The sequence below is a fragment of the Artemia franciscana genome, chromosome 5 (genome assembly GCF_032884065.1).
Source record: "Artemia franciscana chromosome 5, ASM3288406v1, whole genome shotgun sequence".
Classification (NCBI taxonomy): domain Eukaryota; kingdom Metazoa; phylum Arthropoda; class Branchiopoda; order Anostraca; family Artemiidae; genus Artemia; species Artemia franciscana.
In genome coordinates, this window is record NC_088867.1 from 12,856,394 (window position 1) to 12,873,399 (window position 17,006).

General features: G+C 33.9%; 1 protein-coding gene across 1 annotated transcript in view; it reads left to right on the top strand.

Moving 5' to 3' along the window:
* LOC136027674 (carbonic anhydrase 7-like) overlaps positions 1-17,006 on the top strand; it is a 56,206-nt gene that overhangs the window by 27,753 nt on the left and 11,447 nt on the right. Inside the window, exons 3-6 of the mRNA XM_065705121.1 lie at positions 6,120-6,349; positions 7,197-7,322; positions 8,119-8,244; positions 16,330-16,474. Of these exons, the coding sequence (XP_065561193.1) occupies positions 6,120-6,349; positions 7,197-7,322; positions 8,119-8,244; positions 16,330-16,474 (627 nt within the window). The remainder of the gene's footprint in view (positions 1-6,119; positions 6,350-7,196; positions 7,323-8,118; positions 8,245-16,329; positions 16,475-17,006) is intronic.

Sequence of the window (17,006 nt, forward strand, 5' to 3'; positions counted from 1 at the left end):
AAATAAAAACTTATTTGGAGCCTGGTGCTTCACTATCTTCGGGTGAATGGACTTGTCCCAGTTGGTATATTCCAATCGAGAGCTAGTTTGCTTACCATTTTCCAAATTGGCTAATAAATTTTCAGCTTTAATTTTTAACAACAATGAGTCTGTATCCCCATAATGAACTTGAACTTGTCTCTCCCCCAGACATTGGACATTAAATACATTGTAATAAAATTCGAACATAAGTAATATTAAAATTTCTAAAATGGCGCTACCAACAGCAATATTTTTATTTGAATTAATCTTCTTTTTTTCTATGTAAAAATACCATATTGGAGTGTATGATCGTGAACAATGTGAAATTCGGACGGCAACGATTCGGGCACATTCATTTGGTCGGTTACAACGTCACAACGTGTTCTATGGTGCACACTCCCACAAATCTTAACAAAGGCTGGATTTAAAATCTGTTTAAAGATTTTGTTTTCAACCTTCGTTTTTGACTCAGGTTATTTACTGACAAAGGTGTCGATAAACATCTTTTTACATGGCTTTTGGTCAAATTTGTGGGTTTCATGAATCTTTTGACCTTGAAATTGTTGAACAGCATCCACCCCAAATGAACGTGATGTACATCAATATACTGCTTTAAGAAAAGGTTGGCAAAAAGCTTTTGTTTTGAGGGGTTCCAGTACATACCCCCATCCTCTACAAAAGAAATACGATAGGGACTTAATGAATCTCTAGGAACCGGTCCATTTATACACGGGAAAACAGAATCCTTTACCGAGTCATGAAGTTCCACTGGTTTTTCAGCAGCAATATCAAAAAAACCTCCTTGTAGTCCATTTTCCTCAACGCTTGCAATGTTGAGGAAAGTAGAATCACAAGGATTGTCAAGCCATCTGCAATTCCAAAACAGCAGAGAGTGGTGAGACATTGCTGACGGATAAAGGGAGTTCATATCCAGAAAACTGTATTTGAGATTTCAATTGTGCTTTGTCTGTTGGATCGGTTTCCAGGATACGATCCCCGTGGAAAAAATATCCTTCCTTCATGGATCTCCCTATACATAATTGTTGATCCACGTCAGTGATCAGATCTATTTTTTCACTAGTGATTTTTAAAACTAAATCTGTCACGAGATTAGGAGTTGAAAAAATAATAATCAAAATCCAAACCAAATTTCTCGTAAATTTTGTCCCTTTTTTTTATGGACGATATCCAACAACGTCAATACATCACTTGTCAGGTACATTTTATAATGATCCTCCAGATTTATACACTCTTCCTTGGCCTAATCTCTCGTAGAAAATTCATTGTCAGCAGTGGCAGGATCACAAACACTTCGATGGGTGGCAATCTTTCTTCACGTAGCCTCGAGGGGGAGGTTTAGCACTCATTTGGGTAGACATCACTACTCTTTAATAAGACATTCATTTTATCATTTTGAAAGAGCTGTCTGAAGAGAGGAAACTATTAAATCGTCGCCTTTTTTTGTACTTTAAATAATTGACTTAGAAAAAGCTAGGATTTTAGGAAAAAGCTATAGGAATCCAAAAATTATATTTTATTCAATTACGTATTATTATTTTCAACTGCTTTTCATTTGAATTCTAAGAGCAGCGTCTTCTAAGATGATTTGGCTAGGATTTTATATGAAAAAGCCTAATCTACTCATTCGCCATTTTATTACCAAAATTGAATTTCTTCTTTTTTATTTACATTTAACTAGAATGTTGTATAAGAAAAATGTCAAATGTATTTTTACCGTGATGAACTTCAAGAAGACTAAGATTTGACAGGGATCAATTAGAGTGTTGATTGTATATCAACATGATTTATCTAAATCTTGAATAAAAGCAACAGTATTTTTCAATTTACAGTTTCTCTAGATTAAAAGTGAAATAGCTCTTATCAATTTTTCAGCCAATGCCACTTTTATTGGACAATGACTATAATAAAATGTTTTATTATATTTCAATGAAACATTTTTTAAAGCTGGATTAACAGATTCACTACCTCGATCTGTTTGAATTTTTTTATACCAATACTGCTGAAAGATAGATTCAAGTGCTCTAGAAAATTCATCTCCTCTCTTTGAATGCAATGAACCGGTATGTCCATAGGCACTAAAAAAAACTGATTGGAAGTAAAATGTAATTGTATGTGACGACTGTGGATCTCGTTTAGAGTCAAAAATCTGCTTGCAATATATACAATAGGAAAAAGACTTGATAAAGACCATCTTGATCTCTATGATTTCGATGAAGAGTGTAAATGATTTCTCTCTGTAAATACTCTGTCGTAAGCTTCCTTTCAAGTCCAGACACTGAAGGAAGTGTTGTGAGGAAACTGAAACATCCCACTGCACCAACATTCTCATAAATATCTTTGAGAATGTGAACCATTTTGAAGGTAAACGTGGTTTCAATTGTTCACTACCCTTTTGTATATTAATAGGTGATGCGCTGATATTAGGACACCTGGTTTTGATACCTCTTAAATCATCATCACCAATTAGCGTGCTAGTATTTTCTGAAAAGTGCCTATTTCATTTACTATGTAAGTATGTTTATTTTGAAAGGGTTTTTAATATTCAAGTGCTTATTAAATGTGTACGTGTGCATTTTATGTTCTTTTTCCCAAGTGCTTTTTAAATAGTTTTTTAAGTTTATAGCGCATTTATTATATTAATGGAAATATGTATTTTATATTTGTCTTTTTGAACATAGTTATGTATTCAACATATTGAGGGTAAGCTGGGTTACTTTAATTTTGACAGCGAAAAGAGTAATATGTATAAATTTAAAGCTCCATTCAGATCATTTCTTTGAGGACTATCATTGTCGGGCTAATCAACACTTCTAACGAAAATGATTCAAATCATTATAAAAGGTTTTTAGAAAATCCGAAAAATATCTGCATCGTAATTTGTGATGAAACATGGATTAAAGACATGAAGTGCGAAATGAAATTGCAATCAGTAGAGTGAGGCCACACCTATCCCCCCAAATAAGTACTAAAATGCTTTCAAACGATGTCTGCAACGGAGGTTATACCAATTGCTTTCTGAAACATGCAAGGTAAGCCTCTTGCGGACTTCCTAGAACTAGGAAGGACAATAAACTCAAAAATGTATTGTCAGACTTTGCAAAACCTTAGAAGAGGGATGCAAAACAAGCATAGGGGAAAGTTGGGTACGAAGATTTTTCTTTTCCATGACAAAGCCTGATCCAGCACGGTAAATCACGCACATAAAGTTCTGGATTATTGGACCATGCAACGAGTGACCATGGTTTACAACTGCTGACGTCTCAAAAAAATGTAAATCAAGGCCAAAAAAGTTGGATTATTGCTAAAAAAAGAGTACAAGTCTAAATAGTTGTGCGCGTGCGGCTGCTGATGTGTGTACAGCCATTCTCACGGTTATGATCACTGTCTTATGTTATTTAAAATTAATTATAAGTTATCCTGCAATACTACTACTACTACTAGTACTACTAATAACTCACTGCAGCACCAAGCCGCCTGAGGCCAACACAGCCACGCACGCTCCTCCTCCAACCTAATCAATTTAAAGCCTCCCTCTTCACACCCTCCCAGGAAGTTCCCATTTCCTTTAAATCTTTATTTATGACATCCTTTCAACCCAGACAAGGACGACCTGCTTTCCGTGTAGCCCTAGACGGTTGGCCAAAAAGGACAATCTTTGGTAATCTGTCATCCTTCATCCGTAGAACGTGGCCTAGCCATCTCAACCTTTCTTTCATTATAGCCCCAGAAAGCGGGATTGAGCCACACTTTTCGTACAACCTACGGTCAGTCAGCCGGGTGCCCAGAACAATCCGTAGGCAATTTCTCTGGAAAACATCTAGTAAATTTTCATCTGCTTTTTGGAGTGCCCATGCTTCAGAGCCATATTTGACCACTGTCATCACTGTAGCTTCCAATATTCTAACCTTGGTATGTAGACTTATCTTTCTATTCTTCCAAACTTTTTTCAACTGTGAAAAAACACCCTGAGCTTTAGCTATTCTACTTTTAACTGCTCCCACCACTGCTCCCACCGTCTTTACTAATAATACTACCAAGGTAACTGAAGCTCCCAACCTGATCAATCTTTTCGTTACCTAATGTCACCTGTTCATCATCACTTATTCCTATCCTTAGTGACTTAGTCTTCTTAACATTAATTTTCAAGCCTATTTTAGCACCCTGAACTCGTAAAACCTCTAAAAATTCATTCATTTTGCTCACACTTTCATCTAATATGCTTAAATCATCAGCATAATCTAAGTCCAGGAGCGTTCTTCCTCCCCATTTGATTCCATGGTCTCCAATTGCCTTTCCTGTGCTCCTTAAGACGAAGTCCATCAAAGTGATCCATATAAAGGGGGATAGAACACAACCCTGCTTAACTCCTGATTTAATACAAAACCAGTTGCTAACCTCATTTCCTACCTTAACCGCAGCAGTATTATTCTCGTACATAGCGCAAGTCACTTTAATGTATTTTTCTGGTATACCATATAACGCTATACCATATAACGCATATAACGCTATATCCGGTATACCGTTAGCGCTGTTCTATCAACAGAGTCGAAAGCTTGTTCATAATCGATAAAACTAAGGACCAAAGGTGTTTGACAACGAAGGGACTTCTCAATTATTAACCTAAGAGTGAAAACATGGTCGACACATCCTCTACCTTTTCTAAAACTGCATTGTTCTTCCCTTAAAAGTTTGTCTACAGCATGTCTCAGTCTAAAAAGTATCATATTACTCAGTAATTTGCTACCTACAGAGACCAGACTAATGCCTCGATAATTACGACACTCACTCTTGTCACCTTTCTTATACAGTGGTTTAATTAAGGTTTTCCTAAAATCATTGGGTACTTCTCCTTTTTCAAAAATCATGTTCATAATCTTCAGTAGCTTATTCCTAACCTCAGAGCCACCATATTTAAGAAACTCATTAATCATACTATCAACACCTGGGGCCTTATTATTTTCTAATCCTTTTAGTATTGTCGCTAATTATTCCTCACTAAACAAATCTTCCTTCACATCCAAGGTATCACAAACTTTTTCATTTTCATCTATATCTTTTCCTGCAACTGTATCTCGGTTTAGCACATTCTCAAAATGTTCCACCCATCTTTCTTTAACTTTTTCCTTATTACTAATTGTGGCCCAATTTCTATCTTTAACTGGGACTAGTCCGGATTGGCTACTCCCTTTCAATTTATTAACATGCCAGTATCCTGCAATCGTTATACAAATTGCACTTAAAATTTTCAAATGTATTTCAGAGGGCTCCCTACTTGAATGAACCTTTAAATAATGAGTTAGATAACAATGCTTGTTCTTTTTATAGCTGGAAGGTAATACTCTGCTAGAAACTTAAGTAAACTTTGATAAGGTTTGTTTTGGTCGTTCCTTCTCCATTACCTTACTGCACACTCACTTTTCAATTTCGAAGAAGCATGGTTGTGCCACACAGCTTTTGACTTCTTTTATTAAATTTTGGATTTTAGCTTTCCACGTATCCGCTTGTTGACTTGATTTTGATTTGATCTATTTTTTCTTAAATGGTTGGAAATGCTGGAAATACGACTGAAAGACTAAGGAAAGGCACAGGCAGAGATAACGGAGACCATAACGGCTAGCGGTTGCATCGTTTGCACTCAAATAATTTAAATTGAAGTTTTGTGTCGCCAGAACTTTAGGTATCGTCATTAGAGTGCAAAAAAGATGGATTCTAGCTATAAATTGGCAAAAAGAGAACATTTCCCGTCCGTCAAAGGGTAGGGTTCAATAAGGTAAGAAAAAGAGTGCAAAAACTACGAAAGTGTGCAAGTTCGCAAGAGTGACTATCACTTGTGTCTAATAAAGTAAAAATGGCTGACAACGCAGCGTTTTGACGACTATACAAAGCTGCAAGAAGCAGTGACAAACTGGATGAAGACCCAAGCAGCAGAGTTTTGCAAGAAATGAAACCGCCAAACCAACTCATTACTGCGGTAAGTGCCTAGATTTTTAATTTTGAAAAGTAGTATTTAAGTGTGGCTTTCAAGTATACATAGTAGGTCCTTCGTCTTACACCTTACCTATTTTATACCTTTTTAGGACGTATCATGATTTTTATGGTTATTCCCAGGCCAATCAAATTCAGCCAAGTATGCAACGCTTAACTGGAGTAGAAAATTTAATGTTTTTACCAAACATATTAGAGCTTCTCCATGGAAGAAAAAAGAATGTCCCTTCTACAGTTATAAGAACGGATGGGTCGTTGAGAACAGTAACTATACATTGCATAAACCCTGAGGAAGGCTTACCATCCAACCTGTGCATGAAAAGTTAGTAACTATTATTTCTTATATATATTTTTTTTCTTCTAAGATATCGAAGAAGTTTTGGTCTTTAGAGAAATAACCAATAAGATGAAAATCTGCTTCTCAGGTCACTGATTTTGGTATGAGCGTTTTTTCGTGCCTCTGTGTGTTTCTGAGTGATTGTGGCTTTTTGAATGGATGTGTGTGTGTTTATGTATTTGTGCATTGTGTCTGTTCGTGAGATACTTTATGGGTCTGTGCTCGTGTGTACCAGTTTATCTGAGTTTGAATTAGTGTATGGGCACGTGTTTATGTAAAGGTGTGTAAGTGTGAGTATTTTTGCGTGTCTATGTTTAATTTGTATATATTTTTGTATGTTTCTGCATATCTCTGTATACATCCACTCAAATTTGATCAGAAAAACAGAGAAAGGGGAAAATTCGTTAAGTGTATCATAGAGATACACTCAAAAGTGCAACATAAAATACTAGTGACTGACAACAGCTAAGAGAGAGAGAGAGAGGGCGAGAGAGAGAGAGAGGGGGCAGAGAGAGGGGGAGAGAGAGAGAGAAAGAGAGAGGATCTGTCTGTTTGATAGACAGAAAGAGGCCAAGTAACGTGGACGCAGGCGGGGGTAGAATTTCGAGTAAAAAAAATGGAAAAAATGAGTCATAGTAATGGTACGTTTCAAGGAATTTTTATGGAGAATCGAGGAAATACAGAGATTCTAGCCCTTTGGAGAGCCAAATGAATGGCTGCAAATTATAATACTACAAAAGAGAACGTTGAAGAAAACAAAACCAAAGCAAATATAGCACTTCACTTTTATAAAGACTAGAACTCTCTAACTATTTCATTTCCTTCATTCTAGATCCATGTGCACCTAACCCCTGTACTAAAAATGGAGATACAAAGGCTGTTTGTAACGTTAAAGGTACAGGCTTCTACTCATGCCAATGCACTAAAGGATTCTTCGACAATGGCATCTCGTGCATTGGTGAGTTTCTGTCCATCTTTTTTTTCATTTTTCCCTTTATATTAATAAAGCTTGTGTTTAAGACCTCTCGAAAATTTTTCAAGCTAGATTTTAAATTTGCACTTCAGCTTTCAATAAGCTACTTCATTTAAGGTCTCCTAAAAACTTTCAGATACCTCACAACGTTACATGTCTAATATAAAACGCAACTGTTTCAATCATAGGTGATAATTGTGCCAGCGCCCGTGGTCCTTCAAGGCACAGCTTTAAACTTAAGTCGATTACTCGATCTTAATTATACGGAAACCCTTTCTGGTACTTTTCTCCCCTGACCCTACACAAAGCTCATACAGGTCCAGATATTTGTTTCAAAAGATGCATAGATATTTGTTAGAGTTTGTTCACAGACGTTCGTTAGAAAAGATTGGCATTATTACCGAGAAGAAAAAAAGAGATTATTGAACATGACAAAAAGAGTGTTTCAGTTCCAATCCTTTAATTGTTCTTACATTTTCATAAGCTGCTCGTATTATGCCATATTTCTAGAGAAAAATAGCTCAGTGTTTTCTAACTAAGCTAACTTATGCTTCTGGTTTACTAATGCTTAGTGAAAAGTAAAGACTGACAAAAAAAAATCTATTTCTGGAGGGACAAATGACTACCGTTTTAAAACCTGGTTGGTTCTTTGTGAGTAACAACAAGCTTGTAATAATAAACAAAAAGTTTTTTAGCCAAATGGTTTTTAAAAGTAATCTCTATGTTTCTCAGTGAAAGTACTTCCAATATGTGCTCACGTAATAAATTCTTTATTTCGTAGGTAAAGAGCAATCACCAGTGAATATTGATACTTCTGAGGTGGTTGATGAGAACATTCAAGATCTAGAGCTTAGCAATTATGATTCCCCTCTCCGTGAATTTGTCGTTCAGAACACTGGTAAAACAGGTAAGTACTTCAGATTCGGGTTTCAACAAATACTCTGAGGTATACTCAACAAAAAATACTCGGGTTTCAACAATAAATAATCTTCAACAATTACTCTAAAATAGACTAGAAAATAAGTGGACATGAGTGTTTAGAATTGCATCAGTGACTAATTTTAGTTGCCGTTCTGTTTTTTACTCAGGATATTTTCCACCTCACTATAAACAGAAAAAAACACAATTACAGTCCCAAAAGGATACTCGAAGCACTTGTTCCTGTCCCAGGCTCTATAGTTGTGTGATGCAACACAACTGTGATACGGCTTCAGAACACCTCCCAAAAACGTCTCTGTGCCTTGTTTTCTCTCTTCAAAGCAAAGTGTATCCGATTGAGTCGAGACTTCTGGGTGGTTAGGATCTTACGATGGATACATGCCGTCTTTTGGTGCCTGTTCAGACCAATTTTTCAATTGCCATTTGTCAATACAAAATGGACTCAAAATCACAAGCTTCCAAACTCTGAACATCCCCTTTGATATTTTCAAATTGTATTTCAGGGTTCCCTTTCTCCTAGAAGGGCCACGATCAGCCTCCTTGAATTTCTCACAATCCTCTCAAGCGATAAGTGCAGCTATGTATACCTTCTTTTCTTCCCAGGACATTTTGTCCGAAAGCTACCAAACAACCTGTGCCTCTCACGTTCAACAATGGTTGTTTATTTCAGTAACCAATCGTAAACTCAGACTTTCTTTATTGCAATGGAATTGCATTCCAATATTTAGCATTATTTGCATTATTCTTTGCTTTTTTCCTTTGTATTCTTTCCATTGGAATCTAGCAAAATAATGTTTCAATCGGTTTCACTATGCTTTGATCTGTCTTTGTTCCTGTTTTTTCTAGATAAGGTTGTACTGTTTATCAGTTTGCTGTTTATTTCTGCGTCCAAAATTTTAATCTGGCAAACTTCCTAGATTTATCCTGTGGATTGATAGGTTCTCACTTTCGTTGGCAGGTATATTTGGTGAGAACACTTATATCTGCCAATTCAGCCAGAGTGCATTCCTTAGAAAAATTTTCGATTTGATCCGTTTGCTATCCCTGTTCATTCTTTGAGTTCACATCGGGACTGTCAATTCATTCAACATTTAGTAGCTCTGATATATCAAAAGGTTCATTGGTTTGCTTTGAAAGCCAAAGATTAACACTAACTTCTGTAAGTGAAGCAGTGTATATTCTGATTTCTGGAAGAACGACTACAAAGATGTATGTGCTGTAACCTCACTCTTGCTTCCTTCTTCTCCAACGAGTACTCAATTCTGACTGGCTTTGTCACGTCATAATCCAACTGAAGGCAGTAAGGGTCAGGAATCATCATAATTGTTTCTGAACTGGAAATGTTTTCAATATTAGATGTTGGAACCCATTCTACCACTCTGTTGGAGTGTTCTGCAGTAACCCAACCTAATATTTGGTTAGAGTGTTCTGACGTTTTTAAGTTCTCACTTGATTGTTTCTCTTTCTTCAGTGGTCAGAACAAAACAGTGTAATCTCTGCTGGAGTATTCTACAGTAATCCAACCTGATATTTGGCTAAAGGGTTCTAACGTTTTTAAGTTTTCGCTTGATTGTTTCCCTTTCTTCTCTGGTCAGAACAAAACAGTGTGATAGCATAGCATATTAAATTCAAGTGTCTAAGCTCTTTTCCAAAGGAAGCTATGAGGGGGTGTCAGAATCTGTAGACGGGTAGCATAATATTAGCAAACTAGATATTATAAAAAAGAAGAATCCTAGTACTCCAACAATTGGGTAAAGTAGCCATCACTGGCCTTCAACCAGTGGGCCATGAAATGACTATAGTGTGCATGGCTGTAACCAAAGGTGTTCTTTCATCAAACAATGGTACATAGATTGAACTATTAGGTGCTACTCTACCCTGATTTGAAAGTATGTGACTATAGTAAGGCGTCACCTGCTAAGGGGTTACACAGTGAGCGCATTTTATTTCCATAGGACAAACCTCATCCATAGAACTGTGTCCTTCTCTCTTGTCCAGTACGAAAGCTTATGCAATCAATCCTGAACTATTTAAACTAGCAATTGTTAGTGATAGGGGTCAATCTAGTTTAAAGACGTAATTTGGCAAATGAGGAATGAAAATTCTATGATGGAGCTTAAATAATAATTTGAAAGCTTGATTGATACAGGTGTTAGAAGTAACTTGGATAATATGTTAATTTGGATCTCTTGGAATTACTTTAGACCTTAGTTCCTCGAGTGCCTCCAGAGGTACAAAAGGTGTCAGCTAATAGCCTCCAATCTTCCTTCAAATGAGCCGCCTTGAGATCTCTTCTCTCCTGCTCCTATGTTCTACAGAGCATGGTCTTTGGTCTTTCTCGGTGATGAAAGACCACATCACCATGGTCTTTCCACGGTGGCGTTATTCCATTGGAAACGCTAGTTTCCAATAGAGGAGCATTTTAGGATTTCTATGAGCTGGTATACGGGAGGATATGTCCAAGGTATCACCATCTTAGTTGCTTCACAGCGCAAGGGATGTATGGTTGGTATTTGCGAGCACAATTCTCGTCGTTGCTGACTTAGTCTCTCAAGCCGATGTTTAGGATAAGGCAAAGCCAGTTATTTGAAAGGCGGTAAGACTTTTCTCCTGTTTTGCAGTTCCTCTCTTGTAAGGCGTTCCATATAGCAACTCATAAGAGATAAAATATTACTTTGGAACAGTCTAAGCCTCAGCTTCTGTGAGGATACTTAAATTATGGATTTCATTCTTAAATCCTGCTGTTGAAAACATTTGAAGGCAATGAATTTGAAGAACCTGATCAATAGGATATTATTGGACCTGATGATAGGAGATTTTGATACAATTTTTGTTTTTGTAGAATGCGTTCTAGCTCTTTAAGTAAGTTAATTTGTTAGTTACGTATATTTTTTACTAATAAAAACGTTCATTAAAAATTAAAAATTCTAGTTGCCTCTTTAAGTAACCGAAAATTGAAGGGCAGCTAGGCCTCCTCTCTCACCCTTTTTCTCAAAATCGTCTAATGAAAAATAAGAGAAAGGCACTTATCAAAAGACAAATTAATACGCAAATTTCGTTTTAATTATTCATTTGCAGAGAGCCAAAATCATACATACATTAATTCAAAACGTTCAGAAATTAAATAAAAAAACAAGTTTTTTTAACTGAAAGTAAGGAGCGATATAAAAACTTAAAACAAACAGAAATTACTCCGTGTATGAAAGGGGCTGTTCTTTCCTCAACGTCCCCCTCTTTACGCAAAAGTTACTTACTGTTTTATAAAGTAGAATGGAGAGAAAGAGTCAAACTTTAGCGTAAAGAGCGGGACGTTGAGGAAGGAACAGCCCCTTTCATATACGGAGTAATTTCTGTTTGTTTTATGTTTAATGTCACTTCATATAGTTTAGTTAAAAAACTTGTTTTTTTATTTAGTTTAATTATATATATATATCTATGTTTTTTTTTCTCGAAAACAGCCGCACATTTTTTCGGGAAAATTTGATATATATATATATATATATATATATATATATATATATATATATATATATATATATATATATATATATATATATATATATATATATATATATATATATATATATATCATGAAAAGAGAAATCACCAATGCAACAGCACAAGCACAAAAAAAAAAAAAAAAAAAAAAAAAAAAAAAAAAAAAAAAAAAAAGAGACAGAAGGAGAAAAGGAAGACTGTTTTCCTAAATTAGTGATTAATATAGACCAGCACTTGAATGAGGCCTTAACCCTACTCATCCATACAATCACATAGGTCAAACAGCATAGCCACACACAATCAACCATAAAGAATAATCCATGGACAGGCAGTCATGTCGTCAATAAGTATAAGTCGTCATTTACCAAACAATAGAAAAAATAATATAGACAAATAATTCAGATTATTATTATCACAAATATTAATATTTAAATCTAAGAAATGATCTTCATGACCAGCGCCATGACTAGGCTCAAGAATAAGCTCTGATGGATATATATTTTTAGAAATATCAATGAAATGCTTACAATTTAAGACCAAAATATCATCTAAATATCTTTTATTATTTGACAAAGCATGTTTTAAATTAATTGGATTATTCTTATCCATCATATATTTATATTCTAGTTGACTTAAAAACAAGTCAGCTATAAATGGGCTGGCATTCCCCCCCATGGGAATTCCCATAATTTGCTTGTACAAATCACCCCCAAATCTTATATAAGTATTGTATAAAACAAATTCCAATAACTCAAAAATCATATCCAAGCTGTAACATCTCAAGTTAACTGTAGTAGTAAAGCAGTTTGTCCATATAGCTTTTTTATTATAAATGTCTATTTTTAAGAACCTTTTACTAGATAAGAGGAAAGATTTCTTGATAACAGTTTTTAAATTATCAAACACTACATTAAGTGATAAATTAGTATACATTGTCGCAAAATCGAAAGACTCAATTCTTTTAGCTGAAACCATTGTTAAAGAATCTATCACCTGCAGTGAATTATTAACACTCCAATATGGATTAAATTTCGAAAAATTTTTAATACCAGAACAATAGGTTTTAAGTTTATTTACAATTTCCTTTAAAATTAAAGAGAGGTCAGTAGCAGCGATGCGGGTTGGACATTTAGCTGCTCCAGCAATAAACCGTGGTTTAGGGGGATTCTTATGAAATTTTACAGTCCAATATAGGAAAGGGGACTTTTTATCATTGCCATTTATTTTAATATTAAATTTTTTTAAAAGTATTTCTTCAGTCTTTTCAATTAAATTCTCATCCTCTATATTTACCTTATCGTAAACATTAGTTGTGCATAACTCCCTTTTTAAGATATCGCAATACAGCTTCTGACAAATTATGGCAAAATTATTATTAGCTTTATCCACTGGCACAATTACAAATTCATTCTTTAGATTAGCAATTGCTTGTTTAATCTTCGCATTATAAAATAATGATTTAGTGTTACTATTTTTTAAGTTAGAATATATTTTATTTCTTATTCTACTAATAATTAAATTCTTCCAACTTTGAAAACTCTCTTTATTTTTATTCTCTTTCTTACACCACTTATCAATAAATAAATCAAAATCATTTTCCAAGCCATCAAATAATATCATCTTTAATGACGATGTACCTTAAATAAAAAATAAGTACAGAAAAGAGAAATCACCAATGCAACAGCACAAACACAAAAAAAAAAAAAAAAAAAAAAAAAAAAAAAAAAAAAAGAGAGACAGAAGGAGAAAAGGAAGACTGTTTTCCTAAATTAGTGATTAATATAGACCAGCACTTGAATGAGGCCTTAACCCTACTCATCCATACAATCACATAGGTCAAACAGCATAGCCACACACAATCAACCATAAAGAATAATCCATGGACAGGCAGTCATGTCGTCAATAAGTATAAGTCGTCATTTACCAAACAATAGAAAAAATAATATAGACAAATAATTCAGAGGCAACACCCAAAATAAGGGCTCATCAGGAGAATACACTGGCCTATATAGGGTTTCGCCACTCTAAATTCTCTACCCAGCACAGTGTTGTGGCTACCACAGAATATCCATGGCATCCCCACGTCAGGTATCACCCTCAAAATACATGTCTATGAAAAAAAAAAAACAGCAAATGTAAAACAACCAAGTAAAACCAAAACAAGCTTATCCTGTTAATATATCCCTCCCTTTAGCAACAATAGGTAAACTAAATATTATAAATTTTACCAAATCACAAATATTAACACATTGCAAAAAACCTGAATGAACTAAACAATTATAGAGTTCATCATTACCATGTGGCTAATTTTTAAGAAAATCCGCTCAATTAGAAACACAATTCAAAATAAATGGCGCTGTGACAACATTTCTCGAACCTCCGAAATTATTTAAAAATTTCTTTAAGTATTTCTAGATAATTCTTTTGATATTTATTTAAAAGTTCGCTATAATGAAAACTAAATTTTTTAAATTGCCAAGTTAATTTATTTGCAGAAAAACCTCTTGATATCAGTTTTTGGCTTAAGATTTTACATCTATTTTTAAAATCAATATAATTACTACAAATCCTTGCATAACGAAGTAACTGTGAGAAAAACGCTGAATATGTGATATTTGAGTGTATATTACTTTCAGGGAATGGGAAACTAATCACTTCAATATATATATACATATATATATATATATATATATATATATATATATATATATATATATATATATATATATATATATATATATATATATATATATATATATATATATATATATATATATATATATATATATATATATATATATATATATATATATATATATATATATATGTATATATATATATATAATATAGATATATACATATATATATATATATATATATATATATATATATATATATATATATATATATATATACATATATCTATATATATAAAAATAAGTTGTCTGTGGATGGATGGATGGATGTGTCAGGTGACGTCACCTGAAAAAACTGGATCAGGTGACGTCAAAACTGAAAAAACTAAAAAAAGGCAAAAACTACAAAAAAAACTAAAAACTAATAAAAAAAATAAAAAAGCTAAAAAACTAAAAAAAACTATAAAGGTAAAAACCAATAAAAAACTAAAAAAAAAACTGAAAAAACTAAAAAAAGGCAAAAACTACAAAAAAAAACTAAAAACTAATAAAAAAAGTAAAAAAGCTAAAAAACTAAAAAAACTAAAAAAACTAAAAAAAGGTAAAAAACTAAAAAAAATAAAAAATAAAAAAAAACTAAAAAAAAGGAAAAAACTGAAAAATAAGCTAAAATAAAGGTAAAAACCAATAAAAAACTAAAAAAAAAAGGAAAAAACTAATAAATGACGACACTCAAAGAGAAAGCGACCAGGACAAAAGGAATGTTCGATTAGCAATCAACAAAGCACCGGGACACAGGGAGTATAAATGACGACCAGGACATAAGTTCGACCGGGACACAGGGAATATAAATAACGACCGGGACACAGGGACACAACTACAACGGGGACACTGGGGGAAACAGGGGGATATAAATGACGACCGGGACAAAAAAACTAAAAAGAAAAAAAAACTAAAAACTAATAAAAAAAACTAAAAAATCTAAAAATCTAAATAAGCTAAAAAAGAAAAAAAAAGGAAAAAAATAAAGGAGAAAAACAAAACTAAAAAACGAATGTATATACAGACCGGGACACCGGGATACAAATGACGACCGGGACCCGGGACACAGGGAATATAAATGACGACCGGGACACAGGGACACAACTACAACGGGGACACCGGGGGAAACAGGGGGATGTAAATGACGACCGGGACACCGGGACAGGGAATGGTCGATTAGCAATCACCATCAACAAAGCTCAAGGGCAATCATTAGAATCATGAGGTATAAATCTGAATACAGATTGTTTTCCCATGGACCATTATATGTTGCATGTTCAAGAGTCGGTAAACCTGACAATCTATTTATATGCAAAGACAATGGGACAGCAAAGAATGTTGTATATTTGCAAGTTTTACGTAGTTAAAACCATATATATATATCTATCTATATTCACAGGTGGGACATAGGGACACAACTACAATGGCGCGTAACTATTATGGCGCGTAACGACTTACGCGCGCGGGGGGGCTTGGGGGGGCGCGAAGCGCCCCCACCAACTAGGTGTTGGGGTGGCGCGAAGCGCCACCCCAACAGCTAGTATATATATATATATATATATATATATATATATATATATATATATATATATATATATATATATATATATAGATATAGATATACCATTATCATTCGTTTAGAAATATATATATATATATATATATATATATATATATATATATATATATATATATATATATATATATATATATATATATATATACTATCCTTACGAACGAGTAATGATTGTATATTTACTTATATGTTTATGTATGTATGTATTTTCCCTAAAAACGGCTCCATATTTTTCGAGAAAATTGGCATCCTAGGACATTTTGGCCTAATAAGAGATCTAGATAGGTTTCTTCCTTTTTAGCGCAGGCTTCTGTCAAAACTAAAAGCGGTGAAAAGATCACAATAAGTGGTGCTGGACTAAGTGGAACATATGAATTTGAGCAGCTTCATTTCCATTGGGACCTGGATACCATGGAAGGATCTGAACACACGATTGATGGTGTCGGGTAAGTAAACTATCACTACAACGAAATGCAAAAAGATTGGTGTTTTTTTTCTCTCTTCTCAAATCTAATTTTGAGACATAGCTTTCCTCAAAAATATTTAATGATGAATAACAAAGGCTTTGACGTCTATTTGAACAACAAACTTGACCCTAAACGATACCAGTAGCACTAGTAGTTTATATTGGGCTAGTACCCAATTTTGTTATAATAGTCCACGATTGTATAATAATTAAAATAAAGTTACTAAATCATTAAGGTCGTATTTTACATTTTTCTAAGTTTACAAGGTTTGAATCAGGCGGTGACTTGGGGTACAACTAGATTTTTATCATCAGAAATACTTTTCACAAGAATATCAAATTATCTGATGTACTAAATTATTTGAAAGCATAATGTTCAATATTCAAAAACAAACCTTTATCCTCGAACAAAAGCCTGAGTAACGAGGAGAAATAATTAAGAAATAGTTTCAAAGTTAAGAAATATTTGTAGAGTAAATCTTGAGAGAAGAAGTATTAGTAAACTACAATTG